General features: G+C 44.7%; 1 protein-coding gene across 1 annotated transcript; it reads right to left on the reverse strand.

Annotated features, from left to right (window-relative positions):
* Positions 1 to 2,614: 2,614 nt before the first annotated feature.
* On the reverse strand, positions 2,615 to 4,629 carry LOC142796043 (uncharacterized). The gene is made up of 4 exons (XM_075886184.1): positions 4,187 to 4,629; positions 3,547 to 3,586; positions 3,047 to 3,490; positions 2,615 to 2,893 (listed from the first exon to the last, which is right to left on the reverse strand). Exons 1-4 carry the CDS (start codon positions 4,627 to 4,629, stop codon positions 2,615 to 2,617), a joined length of 1,206 nt encoding a protein of 401 aa, XP_075742299.1.
* Positions 4,630 to 19,871: the final 15,242 nt, after the last annotated feature.

Below are 19,871 nucleotides of genomic sequence, written 5' to 3' on the forward strand. Positions count from 1 at the left end.
GAAAGCATTTTTTAGTCGGGTCATGTCAAGCGTCCGTCAAGATCCGTCCACTGCCCTCTCCCATAGCAACAGATGCGGGCGCGCATGCCCCTAGCAACCGGAGCTCCAACCATGTCACGATTCAGCGTTGGTAGCTGTCAGCATCAGCTCCGTGCGCGTGCGCCTATTCTCGCTCCTAGCAACCGGAGCTCCTACCTCCTTGTCTTGAACGTCACTTGCCACCGCCTCAATGCAGTGCGTTTGAAAGCCGTTTGTAGCGTTTGTGCTGCCAGCGTTTCTGTAGTGTTTGTGTTGATAAGACGCTGACATTATGGCCGTCAGTTACAATGACAGGTGCAGTGCTTGGCCACTCCTTCTCCCATCGTTTGCTCTTTCTCCTTCCTGCGCCCCACTTACTTGTCCGCTCACACCTCACTTTCGAACATTCGCTGGCTGGACGTCTGTCGAGAACATCCAGAAATGTGTGCTCCAGACGCCGCTGTATAACGCCAACGCCGAACCGCGAACGCTGTTTGTTTTGTTCACTTCATTGTATTTTAGGGGCGAAGCTTTTTATAGCGGCACCCATTCATCCCTCGTAGCCGTTGCAGTCTGTAACAAGTATAACATTTTGACCTCGAAGGTGGTGCCGGTGAAAGACTTTTTCTGTGTGTTGTTGAACAATAAAAGATAGTGCTGAATGTACATGCCAATGACTGGTAAGAGAGAATGAGAGACAGGAGCATTCGATTTTCAGTGAACGCGCACGCTGCGATCCCTATTAGCAGCCATTGGCATGCACATTGAGCACTATCTGAAAAGAAATGGTTGCTACGTTATACTCGCTGGGTGTAACCTCCTTAGTTTTAGAAAGGTTTAGCGAGCGTGGAGCCGCAGTGCCATGAATACAATGAACTAGTATATACCATGAACTCGAGGTGGTTAAAGGTGGGAAGCAGGTACGAAGTGCAAGCTGTAAGAAAGTGTGCATGTGCCACCTCTCCTTCAGTCCTTCGAATGTCCGCTGGATGGCGGTGATTCTATAGAGGGAATGTATGATGAAAAGATGCGACATGGTGGCACTTAGAGTGTTGAATAGATGGACGAACGGACACACAGACAGATGCATGCATGAATGGACGCATGAACGGACGCAGGGGCGGATTAATGGACGAACGCAGGGACGGACGCATGAACAGACGCACGCACGGATGGGTGGATGGACGCATGGACGGTCACACAGACGGACGCATGGACGGATGGAAGCAAGAACGAATGGACGGACGAATGCTTCACCCCACTCTCCATCATTCACTCCGTGAATATGCTGCCATTTTTTTTTTTTGCTATTGGCGAGCGCCGAATGGAACGGCCGGAGAAACACCACCGCGCGTGCCCGATCCAGGCGGCCGTTTTCAGGCCGGTTTTGAAGCATGTGGTAGGCCGTACCCGTGCACTCTTTCATCCATCGGTCGTGCTAGTGGCTCATGACCAAGGAGGTTTAAAAAAACTTTTTATAACCTCTTTGCTCGTGACATATACTGACTCCACGTTCGTTATTTTTTGTCGTCGTCTCTCTAGACTCCGTTTCATACATCAGGTGCAACGCTGTGAAGGCTAGGCAAGTAGTCCGTAAAGAAAACACGAGGTGTTGCTCCGCGCGGTTTTGTAGCCGAGTGGTCTGACGCGTCGCTCCGGAGAGTTCACCGTAGTTTTGAAATGCATGGGTTTAAATCCACGTTGTGCCATTTTTTTATAACTTTTGCGAGTTCAATTCGAAATCTTGTTTTTTTTCAGTAACTTCAACTTACTTGCACGCGGAAGTGAACTGCACGTATCTATTCATTTGTAGCATACCGTGTTCCCTTGTGAGGGCCAGAAGCTGCTAAGCTGGCGCCGAGGTTTGACCATCATGGCGATTTTGTCGCGATTATACCGCATTGTCGGTTTACCTCGTTCAAAAGAGAGTTTCAGCTAAGGCTGTTATTCGGCAGAAACTCTAAATTTAATTTATGCGTCAATCGTATTTTTTTACAAAAACCTGAATATGGCCTGTTTTTCTCGGTTGAGAAAATCTTTATGGTATAGGGTAATTCAGTGCCCAAAAATTGTACTGGTTCAAAAAGTTTAGATTTGTTCAATACATACATACATTCAGGGGCAATACTCATTGCGAGCGATGGACCAATATTCCAAACGGATGACGACTTTTGTGGTTTAAAAAACGCAAACTTTATTTACACAAGAGCACCTCTGGCCGATGACGTGTTGGGTTCTGACATCTTATTTTATTCCTTATTTTTTTTTCCTTTTTTATACCAAGTCTTTACAGATGTCATGTGACCATTCCGAACGTTTTCACTTCACAACAAAACATAAATAAGGGAATTATTAGGGAGCAGTGCAGTGCAGTGCCCTTCCTAGCCCGGGTCACTTGGCGACGTTAAACCCAACACACAAAATCACACGATGAGGAAGCACTCTCTGCTTTGTCCTAATAACACAGCCTTCTTGGGGAATGAGCTCAGCATGAAGCAGCACGAGCAGGTTCGCTAGAAAGGTGTCCACAATCCAGCTCAACCAGTCGACCCTCGTGAACAAAGCCACCACTGACAGGCCGCACATTTCTCGAAAGTCAGCAAAGTTCTTCAATGCCACTCAACTCGTCATCACTGAACTGAGCACCCGACTCATCGGAGGAGGAGTTGCACGAATCACAAATGCAGAAGACAAGTGCTTCAATTTCACTATCCACAATCATGTCCCGTTCCCATGCTTCAGCTTCAACTTGCTCTACATGAGCGCAGCAGTTTTGCCACTTTTCCTGTTTTACAGATGCCAGTGCTTCTGGCAGAAGCTTCTCTACTTCAACCAAAGTGAAACCCGTATTTCGTGCTGCGATGTACCCCTTTACCTGGCTCCAAACAAGCTCGATTGGGTTGAACTCGCAGTGGTATGGTGGTACACAAAGCCCTTCATGGCCGTGGGTAGCCGCCAGAGTGTCGATGCGTTACACAATACTGGGTGTGTTGACCTTTTGGGAAAGTTCCAGCAGTTCAGCTCTCACCATGTCCTCTGACCACGGAACACCTTTCTTTGTGAGCCAAAGCTGAATATCAGCTTTGCGCGTGGACTTGGTAGGTGCTTTCTCAAGAGCTACGCTGTGGTATGGCGCTTTGTCCATGACAATAACGCTATAAGGCGGAATGTTTGGCAAAAGCTTGTCGGTGAACCACTCCTCAAAGTATCTGCTATCCATCTCAGAGTGGTAGTCAGCGCTGCCCCCCTTTTTTGCTCGGAAGTAGTCAGCAGCTCCTTCGATGAAACCAGTTGCACTGCTGCCAGCATGTACGAGGATCAAACGGGCCCCTTTGCCCAAGGGTGCAGCCAATCCTGTCGTCAGACCTTTGAGGAAGGCATCTTGCGATGACTTCACAGTCGTGTCCTGCCAAACGTACTCCTTCATGTGCCCTGCGTTGACGCATGTTTCATCCAAGTAGATGATGCACCTCTACAAAGCAGAACGAACGAGCGCATGAGTTAGCGCACACAAGTAAACATACCCACAGCAGCAGCTTGAGTCTTGGCATGACCATAGTCGAAAATACTGCAAAGTACAACTTGAGCAAAACGTACAAAAAGCATTCATATGCATATTCTATTTTCTTTGTTACCCACTCATATGCTGACTGCTCTTTCGTAAACAGCTGCTTAGCGTCAATCGAGGAAAAAAACGGTCGGCATCAGTGCTTTCTTTAGTCGGGCTTTAATTCGGCACGTAGGTGGCATTTGGCTGTCAGTTCTGATTCATGGCAAGTTCACATGTCACACATGCGGTATTCGGTAAGAATTCATTGGCCGTCGCTATCATTTTGCACGAATGGAAACAAAAATAGGCACAGAAATTCCCAACAATGCTGCCAGTAACTCGCATCTTTCATGGGAATGAGTGCTTACCGCACCAAACGGCGGAGATTTATCGAATAACTCTCACGAATTGAGGCAAATACCCCCACCCAACAAAACAAAAGTCGTGAAATGCGACCTGCAAGCAATTACCTGGCTTAACCGTTTTCTTTTTTTCCAGGTTGTAATTCAGATGTAATACTCTCCATTACGATTATAAAGTTGCAATGCTAACATCAAGTGTTATATCAAGGAAATCTACATGTGCTGCGTTAGGAAATATGAAAATAACGGTTCCCACCTGCCCTGTCCTCGGAATTTCTTGATCGCCCGCAAGTACCTGCGACGCCAGGCAATGATGTCACTGCGCTCGATTAGCGCAAGATTCCGTTTTCTCTTAGCAAAGGTGAAGCCGATGTCCTTCATTAGCCTCAAAAAGGTGGTTTTCGGGAAGTTTGGCAAGTCGTCGTCTTCGTTGACAGCCCTTATCACACTGTGCAGTGTTGGGATCTCCCTCTTGGCGTACATGCAGTGCACTTTCAGACGGATGGCTTGGATTGTCAAGCTGTCATGTTTGACGATTCGCGAGCTCGAAATCTTCACCTCGCGAGCTAGTTTTTTCGGTGACACCAAAGGCCCACGCAGACGCTCCGCCTTCAATTTCGCCACGGTATGGGGAGATATTCCAGTGTCCTCGCTCACAACACTCAGCACTTCCCGCACAGATTTATCCGGGAAACGCATCCTGGTACGGGCGTACACATTTGCAATTACTTGCTTGGCGTGCTTTGATAGCTTTGATGTGCGAAGCTTCGAAAAAATTCGCACAGGAGAGGTGGTCGAGGACGCAGAGCTGGACGCCATTTTTTCGAAGCTGCCACAACAAGTAAAAAAAAGATGGCAGCGCGGGTTGCGCAGAGAGCGAAAACCTGATACGAAAGCGACAAACATAAATTACCAACTCGCATATTTGGATTGTTTATCCGACAACACAGGCGTTTGTTTTTTAACCTGATGACAAATATGTATGCTTAGAAGTTTCCCGAGAAGCATTTATTGATTCTCGTACACCCCAAGCGACGCACTACTTTTTGGTCGCGGCAGTACACAGCGCAAACAAGAGCGCTAGCTTTGACAGCGTTGCACATGATGTATGAAACGGAGTATAGTTGATTATGATGGTGCTGATGGCAACTCGAATCAACGCTGAAATGGCTGCCTAATGGCGAAATTCTAAAAGTTATCAGCCTAGATATAGAAAGTCATGGCGGGCGATGTGTCATTGCTCGAGTTGCCGCTTCAGCGACTCAAGGCTGCTGTGCGCATTTGCCGGTAAGGAAACTTTCCAGTGGGACGACAAAGCGACAGCTGCAGCTCTACATATGGGCGATCTAGCGTTGTATTTGTTGCATGTGCGGAGAGAAATTTTACCGGTCATGGAATGGCTACGTAACGGGATTCCAAGAGCGGGCCGATACTGCAGATGTATACCACATTCACAGCCATTTCACTGGTAAGTGGCAAGCTAATTGATTGATATGTGGGGCTCAACGTCTCAAAACCACCATATGATTATGAGAGACGCCGTAGTGAAGGGTTCCAGAAATTTTGACCACCTGTGGTTCTTTATGTGCACGCAAATCTGAGCACACCGGCGTACAGCATTTTTGCCTCCCTAGAGCCGGGATTCGATCCCGCGTGCTGCTAGTCAGCGGCCGAGTAAAATGACAAGATAAGAAGACATGTAGAGCAAAAGTTATAATGACTGGATTTCTACGACTTCAAATCATGATCAGAGTTGCGGGATGCCTAGGTGAGTGCTCTGAAAATTTTCACTATCAATACCGTGAACTCACCCCACACGCTAATCAGGCGCGTAGTGTTTCGCCTCCATCGAATTACAACCACCACGGTCGTATCAAACCCACGACGTCCGGCTCAGCGGGATGGCCTGTTGATCAACAAGGGCCGAAAAGCATACATAGGATACTGTATATTTAAAAGCACACAGGCAACGTTTACCGATTCTTTTACCGAGCAAGCGTTCTTGTTCAGAGGAAACACCAGAAAACGACCTATTGACGATGCGATAACCGCTTCCAGCTGACTGATTACAGCTTGATATTTATTTAGCTCTACAGGAGAAAACTGGCCGACTTTGAGAAATTAGGAATGGCAATACTGAACTTGGCGGTACATTGATGTTTTCAAGGAATCATTTAACTTAAAAGATAACAGCCCTTAATCTTCTAGCTGTGAAATGATGACAGTATTTGAAATCTAGGCTAAGAAAAATTATCTTTTTGTAGAATGAACAAGCTCAGAATGCCATTCACGAAACAGCTTTATTATTATTTTTTTGCCTTTCCGCCATTCTTCCATAAGGCACACCGCGCCTCAACGCTCTGTAATTGTCTCTCATAAAGCTAGAGACTTTCCAGGGCATTCTGGAAGTTCTAAGTTTCACTTTGACGCTGGAACCATTGCAGTTTCCAGTTCTCTCCTCTTGAAGAGATGTGATGTGCGATGTCGAGTGTCCCAGAGTGGTGAAACCAAACGCTGCGGTAATTCTCTTTACGACCGTGGTGCAGTTTTTGCTTCATAGGCAGTTTTCTTCAAGCAGTGCATCACTCAGAAAATAAACCGTGTTTTTTTTCGACAGAGGACACCACAATAAAATGCGCCCCACTTCGCATTGTACGAGCGTACGCTGTAAAATTTAGTGGTCATTGCAGCTACTTTTTACCAAGAGGTCTGTGAAAGTCGCAACGTGTGATGATTTTTTTCTGTGAGAAGAATTTCGCCTTGGAAAGCGGTTGTTACTCTTTTGAATGTCCGTCGCTATACTTCAGGGCCTACAAAATACAAAGACAAAATTACGCCGTGGTGACTTTCTATGAAAGAGGCTCAGCAGTATCGGCTTTCGCTCATTGTTGACCTCTCGACTTGAGAAATAATGAAAATATAGAAAATGTTTCAATATTTATTTTATTTATTTATTTAGGTACCCTAAGGAATGACATGAAGGAATGGGGAAAACAAAAAGTGACATAAATTACAAGCTAGTTACTGGATTTATGTTCAGCATTTGGTTTGTTTATTCAAGATTTGTTAATTTCATTTTACACCGTACTATAATGGTTTACTTCTTGGGGCTTGAATCGCGGCGTCTGTGGGTAAGGTATGTCGATTAGGAATGTTCGTCGACGTTCCCATCGTTTTCACACCTACAACTCTCGATATTGTATACGGGACGTTTTTTTTGCCTTTTGAGTCATGTAGCGGTTTGTTGTACAATTATAATCAGTAAAGCTGGACATTACAGAAAATGTGAAGTTCTCAATATTACATCTGAATATGATAACAACGATCTTCAATAAAACCACTTGTGGTACGTGTTGTCTGCCCATCCACAATTTTTAACAGCTGATAACAGATATGCGTGTGCTTGAAGACACATATCAGTCGTGCAAATTTTTGCGACTTGAGCCGAGTGTAGGCCCGTAGTCAGGGAGCGTGAGCGGGGGCCCTAGGTTGTCGTTGCCACTCTCCTTGGGATTTTGTTTGGGAGGGGTGGATGTTTCATCGAAAATATTTATTGAATATCAGTGTTTTTCTCAAAACGTGAAAGCCTCTTGCAAGCCCTTTCCTCTTCCATTCAAAAAAGCTTTCTCTGTACGGGCCTGAGCGGCCCCTTATAGCGCAGGATGACACGCGCAGACCCATGAATTGATTCCTGTAAAGGTGCATGCAGGAATGAATTGCACTGAAGCAAAGAGAATATCAGATGCGAGGGTAATGCCTACATGAATGCGTTACTATATGCTGCGTACAAGAGTGCGGACAACGTGAAACAAAGCATCATGACTGGTACATGACTGAATATATTTGAATAATTACAACAACAACGTTTGTCTGTTACCCACCGGTATGTTGGATCGCCAAAAATATCCCTTCATCGGGTTCCTGTTTCCGTTCAGTGATGAATATCATTCTCTGTCTTTTTCGTCTGAATAAATGAGCATTGGGAAATATCACAGGGTCCCCTATGTATTCATGTAGGACGACTCGAGAGCGAAAGCCACTTTCTTTTGGGAAGCACTGCCTCCAAGATCGGCTCATCTCTGACTAAGCAATGAACTCATTTAGTGGCGTCATAAAGCGATGTCCCGTGATGTGACGTCACTGTGAAGTCACAGTGACGTCATATCTTTGAAGTCGTCCCAACAAAGGTGTAACCGAAGGATGGCAATCACCAGGTCCATGTTTCCTCCAATTCATTTTTTGCCATAGGTTAAAAACGAAACACCAATATTTCAATAGGGTCCCCCCAAAAAGCAAGGAAGTGCGCCCCCCCCCCCCCGAAAAAAATTTCTGCCTACACCCTTGCGTCACAATGCTTGTGATCCATGAAGTCGCGATGATATATAAGGGGAGCGCGTCATCACGTGATTATACTTCGCATCACTCGTGTTTGCAGTGACGCCATAACACACCAACGCCACTGACGCGGGCTGCCGCTCAATTTTCGCATTTGGTGACACACCCTGGACTTTCACATGAATAATTTACTACAATTATTGGTTTACCTCACTAAATTAACACCTGCTCTCAGTGACCAATACGCGCACTTCACCTTCACTATTGGATCAAAAGGTTCTGAATGAAGCCTTTGCCTTTTGTTTGGTGGTTATAGAGGAATAGTTCTTCTTTCAAGCATTTTGTTTTATCTTTTTTCTGTAGGACTGAAATATCGCAATTATCAACTGGTCAAATTATTTGAAAAAATGAAGTTACCTAGTGTCCAATAGGAGTTTTTGGTCAGCGTCGCAATCTTTCACTTAGTGAAAGTCAGCAACTGCACCGTCACACTATATCACTGCGATAATCTTTTTCAAAGCAGTGTTCAAAACCTGAACGTTTTTTTTAAGCCAGAATAGACATAAGAGCTCCATGAATATAAGTATAGAACGTTGTTAAATGAACAGGAAAAGTAGAAGCTTCACGCCACCAAATAAGTAAGCTTTGTGTATACGGCAAAAATAAAACTTCAGAGTGAAGGTTTCGGAAACATGTTTCTGCGTCATTTCTATTGATTTGTCGGGGAAGGGCTGTGCGAGGGTTTTGCGTAGTCCTCGAGACCTCGTAAACGGACAGTGTAGGCTCTGCAAAGACTGCAATACAATAGCGAATTGGCAACTACCTTGTTGAAACGTAAAACAAATATGCACGAGGATGATATTGAACCATTTGAGTCTCTTAAAAAACATGGTACACACATCAAAAGCATGACATTTTTCCTCAAATGTTTTTTGAAAGTAGGTTGAATCTACTGCTCAAGAAATAACGAAGCTAACGCCAGTAATGATGAAGACTCTACTAGCCGAGGTATGTGCCTACAGAGTACTGGTTTTTGTCCTAATAATGTTATTTATACCTCACTTACGTCCCTAAATATTATTACGGATGCCGTAGAAGAGCGCTCTGAAAATTTTGAGAAGCTGGTGTTCAGTACGCGCGCTATCATCGAACAGTACATGGGCCTCTGGCATTTTTTCTCTCAATAAAATGTTACCGCTGCGGCTGCAATAGAACCACGTGACCTTCGGGTCTGCAGCCAAGCACCTCAAACTTTACAACACCACAGCGGGCCCATTTTGACCTCTTTATCCTTGCCCTAAATACATCTGCTACAGTTCATTTAAGACCATGCTTACAGAATTACTGAAAGAGGTTTTCTTACTCGTGTTTATCTCTGCACTCGAGCAGCCTCCTATTACACTGTCTATTGGATAAACATCATTGAAAATAAGGAATTCAAGAAATTGAGCAAAGTGTACTTATGGTCAAAAAGTACGACTGTCACTTCTCGATGCTATTGAGTGAGATGAATGTTGTTCGAAAGTCGCCGACATTACTAAATCTCACAGAGATAATTGCCAAAAAAGTCTAGACGAACAAGCATCTACCCTGGTAGTGCACCGCACACTTAATGTAAAGGTTGCTAGTTCAACGCCCATCAGACCAAGGTTCTTTTTCCTGACCACTTACATTCCTCGTTATAAGTCGCGCACTTGAACATAACACTGGAAACAACCTGATCAACACTTTCCTTGGTTGAGTGATCGGTTGGCTTCGTAAGGAAGGAGGTACGTTACTCACAGTAATGACTCGCATGGAGATTTTGAAAGCTATATTAACAGATGAAGCACGTGTGCAAGTGCGTGTATGTGTGAGTATGTGCTTGTGTGCGTGAACGCACGCACGAACGCACGTATTTCGAAGTGTCTTACAAAAGCACACCACTAGATATATTTCCCTTCATTTGCTGCTATACAAAAAATAGCACGAGGAAATAGTTGTTAGTTGAAAGAAAACAATACTATGTACCTCAATGCAAGTCCCCCAATGAGCAAGGTATGAGAATATACCTGGATGATGAAAGCAAAGGCCCAAGTGCTTCCGCGCAACATTCAATGTAGGTAGATTGGCTTGATGGAAAGCGATTGAATTTTAAAGGAAGGATGGTTAGTGCACCATCTGTATTTGTTGGAAGCTCTAAAGTAGCTTGTACAGATGTTGAGTAAAGTGTCGACATTTTGCAATATGCACGATGGCCATGCCACTGGCTCAGATAAGACCTACGTCGAACTTGAGCTCAAGCTTTATGGCATCATATACGTCGAAGCTGAGGTAACGCTCACCATAACTATTTGTCTGAATACTATCTGGACGTGCAATTGCATCCAATAGCTTTCAATTCACACTTAGCGAACACCTTAAAAGTGAATGTAAGGGTACATGTCGATACCACGATATACACCACTAGTTAGCGTTCATAGTGAAAATTTCACTTAGTGTTCATAGTGAAGAAGCGGATATATACTATTACTTTAAGTGACTGTAAAGCAGCTGGTGGTTCCCATTTTGTGCCAAGGTGTCCACATAGCGATAATTCAGTGAATTATGATAATAATATTTGTTTGGACTTAACGTCTCATAACCACTATTTGGATATGAGAGACGCCATAATGGGGTGTCCAGGTGGTCTAAATTTTCGGAGCTCTCCACAACAGCGTCTCTCATAATTATATGGTGGTTTGTGACATTAAACCCTACATATAAATCAATCAATGCGTAGTTGAACACTCCAGAAATTTCGGCCACCTCTTGTTTTCCAACGTTCACCTAAATATAAGCGCGCAGGCCTCAAGCATTGTCTCCTCTATCGAAAATACGGCTGCCCCGTCCGGGTTTCGATCCCGCGCCCAGCGGGTCAGCAGCCGAGCGGCTTAGTCACTAGACCACCATTGCGGCTTTTTAGTAAAAGACATTCATGGGCATTTATATTACAGCTTGGTGGTGGCTAGACTTGTTTACCATGTTTTATGCATTAAAGCGCACCAATTCGATGCTGTGACACCAAATTGATGACGGAACGTACAGTGCACTTAGAGTTATCGAAATTCGGGCTTTCGCCTTCAATTGAAGCTGTGATGTCGTTATAAGTGACTTTTTGGTGAGGGATAAGGGAAGAAGTGCCTGCGCGGAATTTTTTTACCCTCTGTGCATACCAATACATCCATAGTTTCTTGCTGTTCGCACCATCAAATAGCAAGGAGGTGTGCCCTCAATATCAGCAATGGCACCAACGCTAGGCTTTCGCGACAAGCAAAAAGCAGGCGGCAATTATTGGCAGCAGGTTGAGCAGAAATTAACTTAAAAATGACACCCAATATAAAATGAGCGCCACACGCTCACACAACTGAGAGGCACAAATTGATAAGCGTAAATGTTTTATATACAACAACAGGCGTACACACACATCAAAAATAACCTAGATACGTACCCTTAGCTCGAGTCGAGGAATCTTTCATCACTGCGTCGCCAATGCCTCAATATTTCTAAGAAACGTTTTGCATGCTCCACAGCCTCTTCGATAGCAAGGAATACAATTTATACATCCAAAAAGGTGAAATGGTATAGAACACGAGCCCAAAAGGGCATGCTTCTCTGAAGGAGATGTATCTTTTAAGCTGGGCGACGATGGCGGAGCCTTAGTGGATGGCAAGCTATGATTTTCTCGGTCGCAGTAATGCTGAATATTGTTCAATATGACAGGTTTCTCGTCCGCAAGACGGGCAAGGATCTTGTTCTCGGTCAATACTATCACCAATAAATGTGCGCCCGGTTTAAACGCACAAATATGTCACCTTGTAGGAGATAGCAATAAATGTCCCCTTCTACATCTGCTTCTTTCTATCAAACTTTATTTATTGTTCACACACTCTTCTCTTCTCTTTTTTCTCTCTGTTTCATTTTCTCTTTTAAACCCTTTCGATATATGATATGCCTTATTTTTTCTTCATTCTTCTTTTCACATCTGCCCTTATCACCTTAACCTTTTTTTCCTACTCTCGGGGTATACTATAGTATATGACACTGTTATATCTTTTGCCATTGTGCCTAGATAGCGGAGTGTTTAAAAGACGGTCGCCTTCAGATTGTGGAAACGCCGCTTCAATTTACGCCTCACCGAGTATTTTTTGCCCCCTCGCATTTCCGTCTGTCTGTCTTCACTGCTTTATCCTTCTCAACAATAAAATAAAGGATAGGGTTTAAAGTCACAAAATCTTTATATGATCACGAGTGAAGTCGTAGTAGAAGGCTCTGGAAATTTTGACCACCTGTGGTTATTTACATGCACTTAAATCTATTACACGGGCATCAACCATTTTCACCTTAAACTAAAATGCATTCTCTATAGCTTTCTCTATTTGTTTCGCTCTCAGTGTACTCGTTACCTCGCCCATCAGCTTTACTGCATCCAGTGCCGGAACAATCAGAGCATATGTTTTGACAGTGAAGCAGATGATCAAGAGAATCATGAAGACATCACAAGTCGATAACGCAGAGCTGTTTTAGCGCAGCTGTGGCATTAGTGGCTGCAAGAAAACAGGACGTGCTCCAAGGAGTTTGTAGACGCCTGGTACATACCGTAGTTTCTACGACCAGCTTAAACAGCCGCGCTATCAAAAAAATTTAGAGCATATCCATGGCTTGAATGACGATGAATGGTGTGAAGCGTCCGTCAGGCTGTCCGTTCATTGTTGCTTTCGTCCTTCCATGCATCCGTCCGTGCGTCCGTTCATTTTTGCGTCTTTCCGTGCGTTCGTCCATCCTCCCGTTCGTGCGTCCATCTGTCCGTACGTCCACGTGTCTGTCTGTTCATCCGTCCGTCTGGCGTCCGTCCATCCATCCGTCTGCTTGTCTGTCTGTCCACCCGTGCATCCTTTCATGCGTCCATCCACCCGTATATCTAGTGAGTCCTCCAACTACCGCCATCTCGCATATTTTCACCATATATTTATCGTATAAAAGTACCGCCTGCCAACGGGCATTCCAAGGACTAAACGAGAAGTGGATACCTACTGCCACGTCGACTACTACTAATAATAAATACATTGCGAAGGCATGACCCATGGCATAAGGAGCTTCGCCTGTAAGAAGGAAAAAGAAGTCACCTAGAAATCCTGGCCGCAATAAGCATCATGCTATTGTAGAAAGTAAAGCAGAGATCACTTCGTAGACACGTCCACTATCGAAGAAAGTGCTTTTCATCTTTCTAGACGCATGATCTTAAGAAAATTTCCCTTCAAGCGTGCAACACGCAAGCGCTGCATGGTTCAGCCTCCCCAGCATTTCGTTTGCCTGCAGAAACACTCGACCGTCGCATGTCGCGAATCTCCAAGAGGAGAATAATGGTGCAACGAAAAATCGGTATGTTCAAGAAAAGCGTTGAACTTCAATAATGCTCTGGCGAGGCTTTCATTTTATGACAGGAATTTATGGGCCATCGAGGAGATCTGCCTGCTGGAAAAATTGCAGAAAGGCAAGAAAATATTTGTCAAGGAAACTGTTCCGTCAAAAATGTTCCACAGTTGTTTATTTCATAATAAAGCAAATGTTTCTTCATTTGAATTCTAAGAACTAGAAGTGGTCGCATTTTGCTATCTTGTGAAGGAAGATACTAAGTAAGGCAGAAGGTAAGAGAGGATGGAAGCTTGAAGCAATTCGAAATCTTCGTGCGCGGGGCGTCGCTGGAGTCAGCTTCACTACAGTGACCTCCGGAAGCTAACATCTTCTAGAGTAGCCTAACGTTGTTCGACGTCGGGCGACTTTGGCCTAATAATGGCAGATATTGCGTTGTGGGGCGAAATGATAGCCACAATACCATTTTCTCGAATGCACTCAGAAAAAAACTCAGGAGTAACTTCCCGATTCATTCAGAAATGACTCTTTTCTCGCCACAAAAAATGACCTCCAGAGGTGTGCGTGCTGTATGCGCAGTTCCTTTTTTGTCAGAGGAAAGAGCGCTTTTTTTGAGGAACCGCAGAAGTGTGTACGCGCCGTGTGCAAATTTTTATGGTTGAATCTTAAGTCTCACGTCCTAAAAAGAGACGTGTATGGGTCCGGGTATTTCATATTAGGCTTGCGACCAGTGTATGGGAAGACGCTTTTTCACTACGTATACGCTCTATGCAAGTTTAGTCATAAAGAAAGAAACGGGCGAAATGATGAGAGTGTTTGGCAGGTGCATGGATGGTGACATGTTTGAAGCTTATATGTCTGCAAGTAAGCGTGTGCCGCGTGCGCCTTTATGACATGCCAAAGTAGCACCCATCAGCAAATATCTTTGAGATATGTATGAGATGTGACAGCAGCCAATGAATGTTTCAATATTAATATATACTTTCAAAATTTTTATTCCTGAACCGAGCGGGTCGTCGATGTATGTTGTGGTGTTGTGCGTATACGTTCATATTAATTCAGTGATCGCGACCTTGAATACTACGTGTTGGTTGTGAATATTCCACAAATATTACTGGGTTTATTGTTTGGATATTGATTTCATTTCTAATCACAGGTGTGTGTAAACCTACCTCAAAATCCCAAGTTACGCAACAACAAACTCAAAGTGTTTTGCACAGATAAAAAAAGCAACAGTTGCTTCTTTGAGGAGTGTCGTGAAGGGGCATGCATTGCTCCATAGGCAGACGTCGGCAAGGAGCAACTGTTAGTCCTATGAGGAGTAACCACGCGGTCAGGTAACACTACGTCCCTTCGCAGTTTCTTTCAAAAGCAAGAATCCTATGTGTCGTGCCAGCCTGTAAGAGAGTATCGGGTACCCGCCCCCCCTTCCTGCTTTGCTAGTCAGTTGCATTCGGGTCTCAAGAAAGCCTTGAAGTAGCTGTTTTCATTGATATTGTTCAGATTTGGCTCGTGTGCGCTAAGCAGTGGCTAAACAACGACCACTGTAGACTAGTGCTGACAAATAAGATCGAATGTGTTATAGGGCTAGCGGAAAAACGGCTACTGCCACCTACTATAGCACGATTCTAATAATATGGCGCAATTATAAGTAAAATTACCGCGATATAGCAGACAGTTTGAGCAATTTTTCTAAATGTGAAGCATTATTTCAAAAAGTCTACTCAAAGTCTCATGAAATCTTGTGTTATCTCAGAAAGTTTGTCGAACTTTTGAGTTCACTTTGATCATCCTTGCCCAAATTTTCCTACAATCGGCGCGCTCGCGGCCGCCACTCCTACAAGATCCTAATAAGCATAGCAGTCGCCCCACTTTTGGTTAATTTGGACGTGAGCTGCCCAAACAGATGCGCTGACAGCTGACCCTTTGCACGACTACGAAACGACAACCTGCGCGCCATCATTCTCGGCGTAACATGAAAACGCTATGAAGAGCTGACGCCCGTATTGACAAACGCTCCTCGACTCAAATTTTGTCCTTAACTTGACTAAGTTGAGCATTGCGCCGCTGCTCGACTGAAATTGACACTGCGCTTCCGAAGAATCACTGCAGATTATGGCTGATACGCAGTAACTTGGTCGGCCACGAGACGGCGCTCCCATCGACCTTTTCAAGTCAAGGTGAAATCTTGAGCGAAGGGGCGTTCTAGAATACGGCACTAAATATCTTGACTAGGCAAACTTATGCGTGCTTCTTTGGAGGGGTTCATGTTTTTCTCTCTTTTCTTTTTGTGCTAACGCTGCTGCGGTCTCTCGCCAATAAATGTGCATATCAATAATGGTGGACCCTTTTTCCACGACCAGCCCGTTTTTACGGTAAGCTTACATCAACGTTTTATGACTTGACAAATCTGTGTTTACGAAAGTGTATACACCACTTGATGGTAGCAGATTGGCACCAGCATTTTTATTGTAGTTGTAACCTCTTTTGTTAGCACCGTGAAAAAAATTACAGCATATCCATGGTGTGAATGATGATGAGTGGGGCGAAGCATTCATCAGCCCGTCCGTGCTTCTATCCGTCCGTTCATTCTTGCTACCGCCTGTCCGCGCGACCATCCGTGCGTCCATCCATGCGCCAGTCCGTCCGTTCATGCGTCTGCCCGTGAGTCCATCTATCCGTCTGTCCGTCAGTTTGTGTGTCTATCCGTCCGTTCGTTTGTCTGCTAGTCTGTCTGTCCATCCGTCCGTGCGTTCATCTAGTGAACACTCCAAGTACAACCATCTCCCATCTCGCATCTACTGTGGCACATACCCGCTCTAGACTAGGTATGTGCCACCAATGGCTACTCTACTACTACTACTACTACTACTACTACTACTACTACTACTACTACTACTACTACTAGTACTACTAGTACTACTACGACTGCTACTGCATACATTGGAGGATGGCCCCGCAGCGGTGGTCAAGTGGATAAGGTACTCGGCTGCTGACCCGCACGTTGCGGGCTCAAATCCCGGCTGTGGCGGCTGCATTTCCAATGGAGGCGGAAATATTGTAGGCCTGTGTGCTCAGATTTGGGTGCACGTTAAAGAACCTCAGGTGGTCGAAATTTCCGGAGCCCTTCACTACAGCGTCTCTCATAATCATATGGTGGTCTTGGGACGTTACCCCACATATCATTCAATCAATCAACATTAGAGGACGTACAGACCTCCGCCTTAAGGGTCTTCACCCCTAAAACATAGGCCCAGCCAAGCAGGCCAAAAGCGCTTATCAAAAGTCCCAATAACCGCAGCCATTAGATCACCAATTCAACAGTTCGTTCACTAAGAACTAAACGCTTGCAGTTGCGTATTGTATATAAATGCCGCCTATGAGAGTGGCCAACTTCTAGACGCACTATCGAAGTGATATATGTGATCTGCTGTTCCGCACGCTCTTGCCTTACCACCACGTAAGGACGCTACGTGGCAAAAACCAAGGGAAAAACTATTGCACGTGACATGTCTTGAAGACCAAAATAACAAAAATAATCTTTAGCAAGAATTAAATTTGTGCGAAAAATAGCACGCTCGCTATCCTTATAACTTCATTCCTGATAAAGATAGCCCGCTAGTGGGCTTTTGACGCACAGCGACTCGGCTCTCCCGCAACCACGCATGCAGGATGCTGAGCGCAGACGCCGCTTATATTTCTATCTAACATGTATAACTACGAAAAGAACCTTCAGTTATATTTATATTAGGCTTTGGGCGCAGTAAATGGCTCCTTTCAGAAAGGACAACCACTGAAATGTCAAACAAAAATAAGTCAGGGCATGTGGTTTCCGTTAGCATCAGGGCGGCTGCCAGCACTTACAAAACTGAAATGATCTAGAACTCCGTTCCTTGTAACGAATCCCCGGTGCACAACGGAGAACACGTCCTTTCAAATTTCTTTATCACCATTGACGAAAAAAAAGTTAGGCGACGCTTTCTTGCGTAGGAAAGGGTATATGGTAGAAGGTAAGTGTGTGCGAGTGTTTTTTCTGTTCTTTTTTTCTCGTTGGAGCCTGCAGGGTCTCATTTACCAAAAATACGAGTTACCATGACAACGGGGCCTAAATTTCTCTCGCTTGTATGGATTTTCTTCCCCGGGCTTTCTTCACAGCTAGATCGTAATAGTGCACTCTGCTCAGGCTATTCCGTTGAGAAAGAAAACAGCGTTTGCCGTGTTGCGTGTCAGGTTTGATAATGTATGGTAATTGAGTGCAACAAGTACACATGCCAAGAAGTAACACTTGCATGCAATCATGTCATGCCAAGCGCTTGTTTTCATCAGCACGTAACGGAAAGATGTCTTTTCCATGTACATGTTCGGTTGTTTAAAATGTTCTCGCAATAAATATTTCCGGCGTTGCGGTAGCACGGATAATTGGGCTAATTGGTATTGGTTCATATTTTAATGGAATTAGGGCGCGCACTCAGACACTCAGAAGAGAAAATCGGACAGACAAGGTGCTCTTGGTGTGTACAATTTTTTGTTCTAGTGTCCTTGTCTGAGTGCGCACCCTTATTCAGTTAAAAGATCTCTAGCATATTCGCTTTTGCTCTCCAAACGTACTATATATAGTCGTTCAGCATTTACAGGTATATCCATCGCATCGCAACCCTGTTCATGTCTGCTGAAGTTCTAACCAGTTGACCTGTATTTGACAAGTGGGTAAGCTACTACCTTTCTCTATTACTTCAATGTCATCGGACCCTAGAGAGCCTGCGCAGGCTGTTATCACTCACGGGGCCTTCAGAGCATGCTTTTTTAAAAACAAAAACTCCTCGCGCTATGTCTTAATCGATTAATGCTTAATGATTAATGACTATGTCTTAATCGATTAAATTCTAACAGGAATAAATTATTATTTCTGGCTTCATGGGACCGATAAACCTACACGACATGTAGCCGTTTAGTATTCTCGCGTCAAAGAGTGCTTTGGACGAGGCTTAAGGGGCTTGCTTTTCTGTTAGGCGCTCACAGAATAAAAAATGTGTGTCATACACCTTCGCTGCCTAAGCTCACAAACGAGGCTCAGAGGTGACAGGCCAAGAGTATACAGCAACGTCGCTTCCACGCGGCTGCTACGTGTAGCCTCGCGATCCCGGTCTTGTCAAGTTGCTGTCCCCTACAGATCCTTTTATCCGGTTGTGGCCTGACGCCAACCTCTCTTTTTCCTTTTTCTATCACTTGAACGCCACTCGCTGTCTATTCCGGCATAGGAAAAAATCTGGCCACGGACACTCAACCTTCCACTCCTTCGCCTTTCCACTGGGTTACATCTTGACGTCCCGCAGAAAAAACGGTTGCTCTATGGTGTATGTGCGCTCTACGATACTTAGTCTGTCCATGCTACAGGCGTTAAACAACGTGTTGGTTTCTGTACCAGCTATATACACAAACGTACTGACCTGTCAAGAACCTCTCATAGGCCTTTGTGACAGAAGCGGTAACGTCGTGTTTCTTTCTCTTCTTCTGCTTCTGGAGGTCCACAACATAAGAACTTCGTATACCAACGCCTACGCTATAAGCCTCCTGTTCAGAATGACAGCCCGGCTCTCCGGGCTGGGATGGTAATCAGGGTGACGTTGGCGCTCCTAAAAGAGTAGCCTTGGCAGGCAAAACTGCACGCATAGTATCCTTGGTAAGAAATAATGAACACGTAAGCAATGAAGCAGAACAAGTAGTTCTGATCCTGCATCAGTGGGAGGGTCTTCAAAAACTTGAAGCCCTCTATAACACCGGCACGCCGAACGTGCTTTATGTTGACAAATATTGGTGGTTTCTTTCTTAGTTTTTCAATGTTAGCACTGTGTATTTCTCCGAGAACGTCTCATCTGAATTACTTGCCAGTGCGAGGATGAAGGGCAGAAAGTGGCACCTTGAGGGAACTTCACTGCTAACCTCTATGTCTACGTTCTTACACTTCTCTTATGGCTAGGTTATAGACATTGTGTTTCCTGAACTTCAACATCTTTTAGAGAAGCACCTACTGCTTTTTACGCACAAAAACAACGTGAAGCTGTGTTAGAAATACACAAGTAAAAGCTTCTGTTGTTATGTTGATGAAAAATCATGCTGCAACTATAGTCACCTTACAAGAAACTTCAAGGACTCAGCCCCCCCTGCCAAGCTCGGGTATTACAGAAGCAGCACCGATGCTAACAAATATTCGAAGA

Source organism: Rhipicephalus microplus, unplaced genomic scaffold (genome assembly GCF_043290135.1).
Source record: "Rhipicephalus microplus isolate Deutch F79 unplaced genomic scaffold, USDA_Rmic scaffold_1044, whole genome shotgun sequence".
NCBI lineage: Eukaryota > Metazoa > Arthropoda > Arachnida > Ixodida > Ixodidae > Rhipicephalus > Rhipicephalus microplus.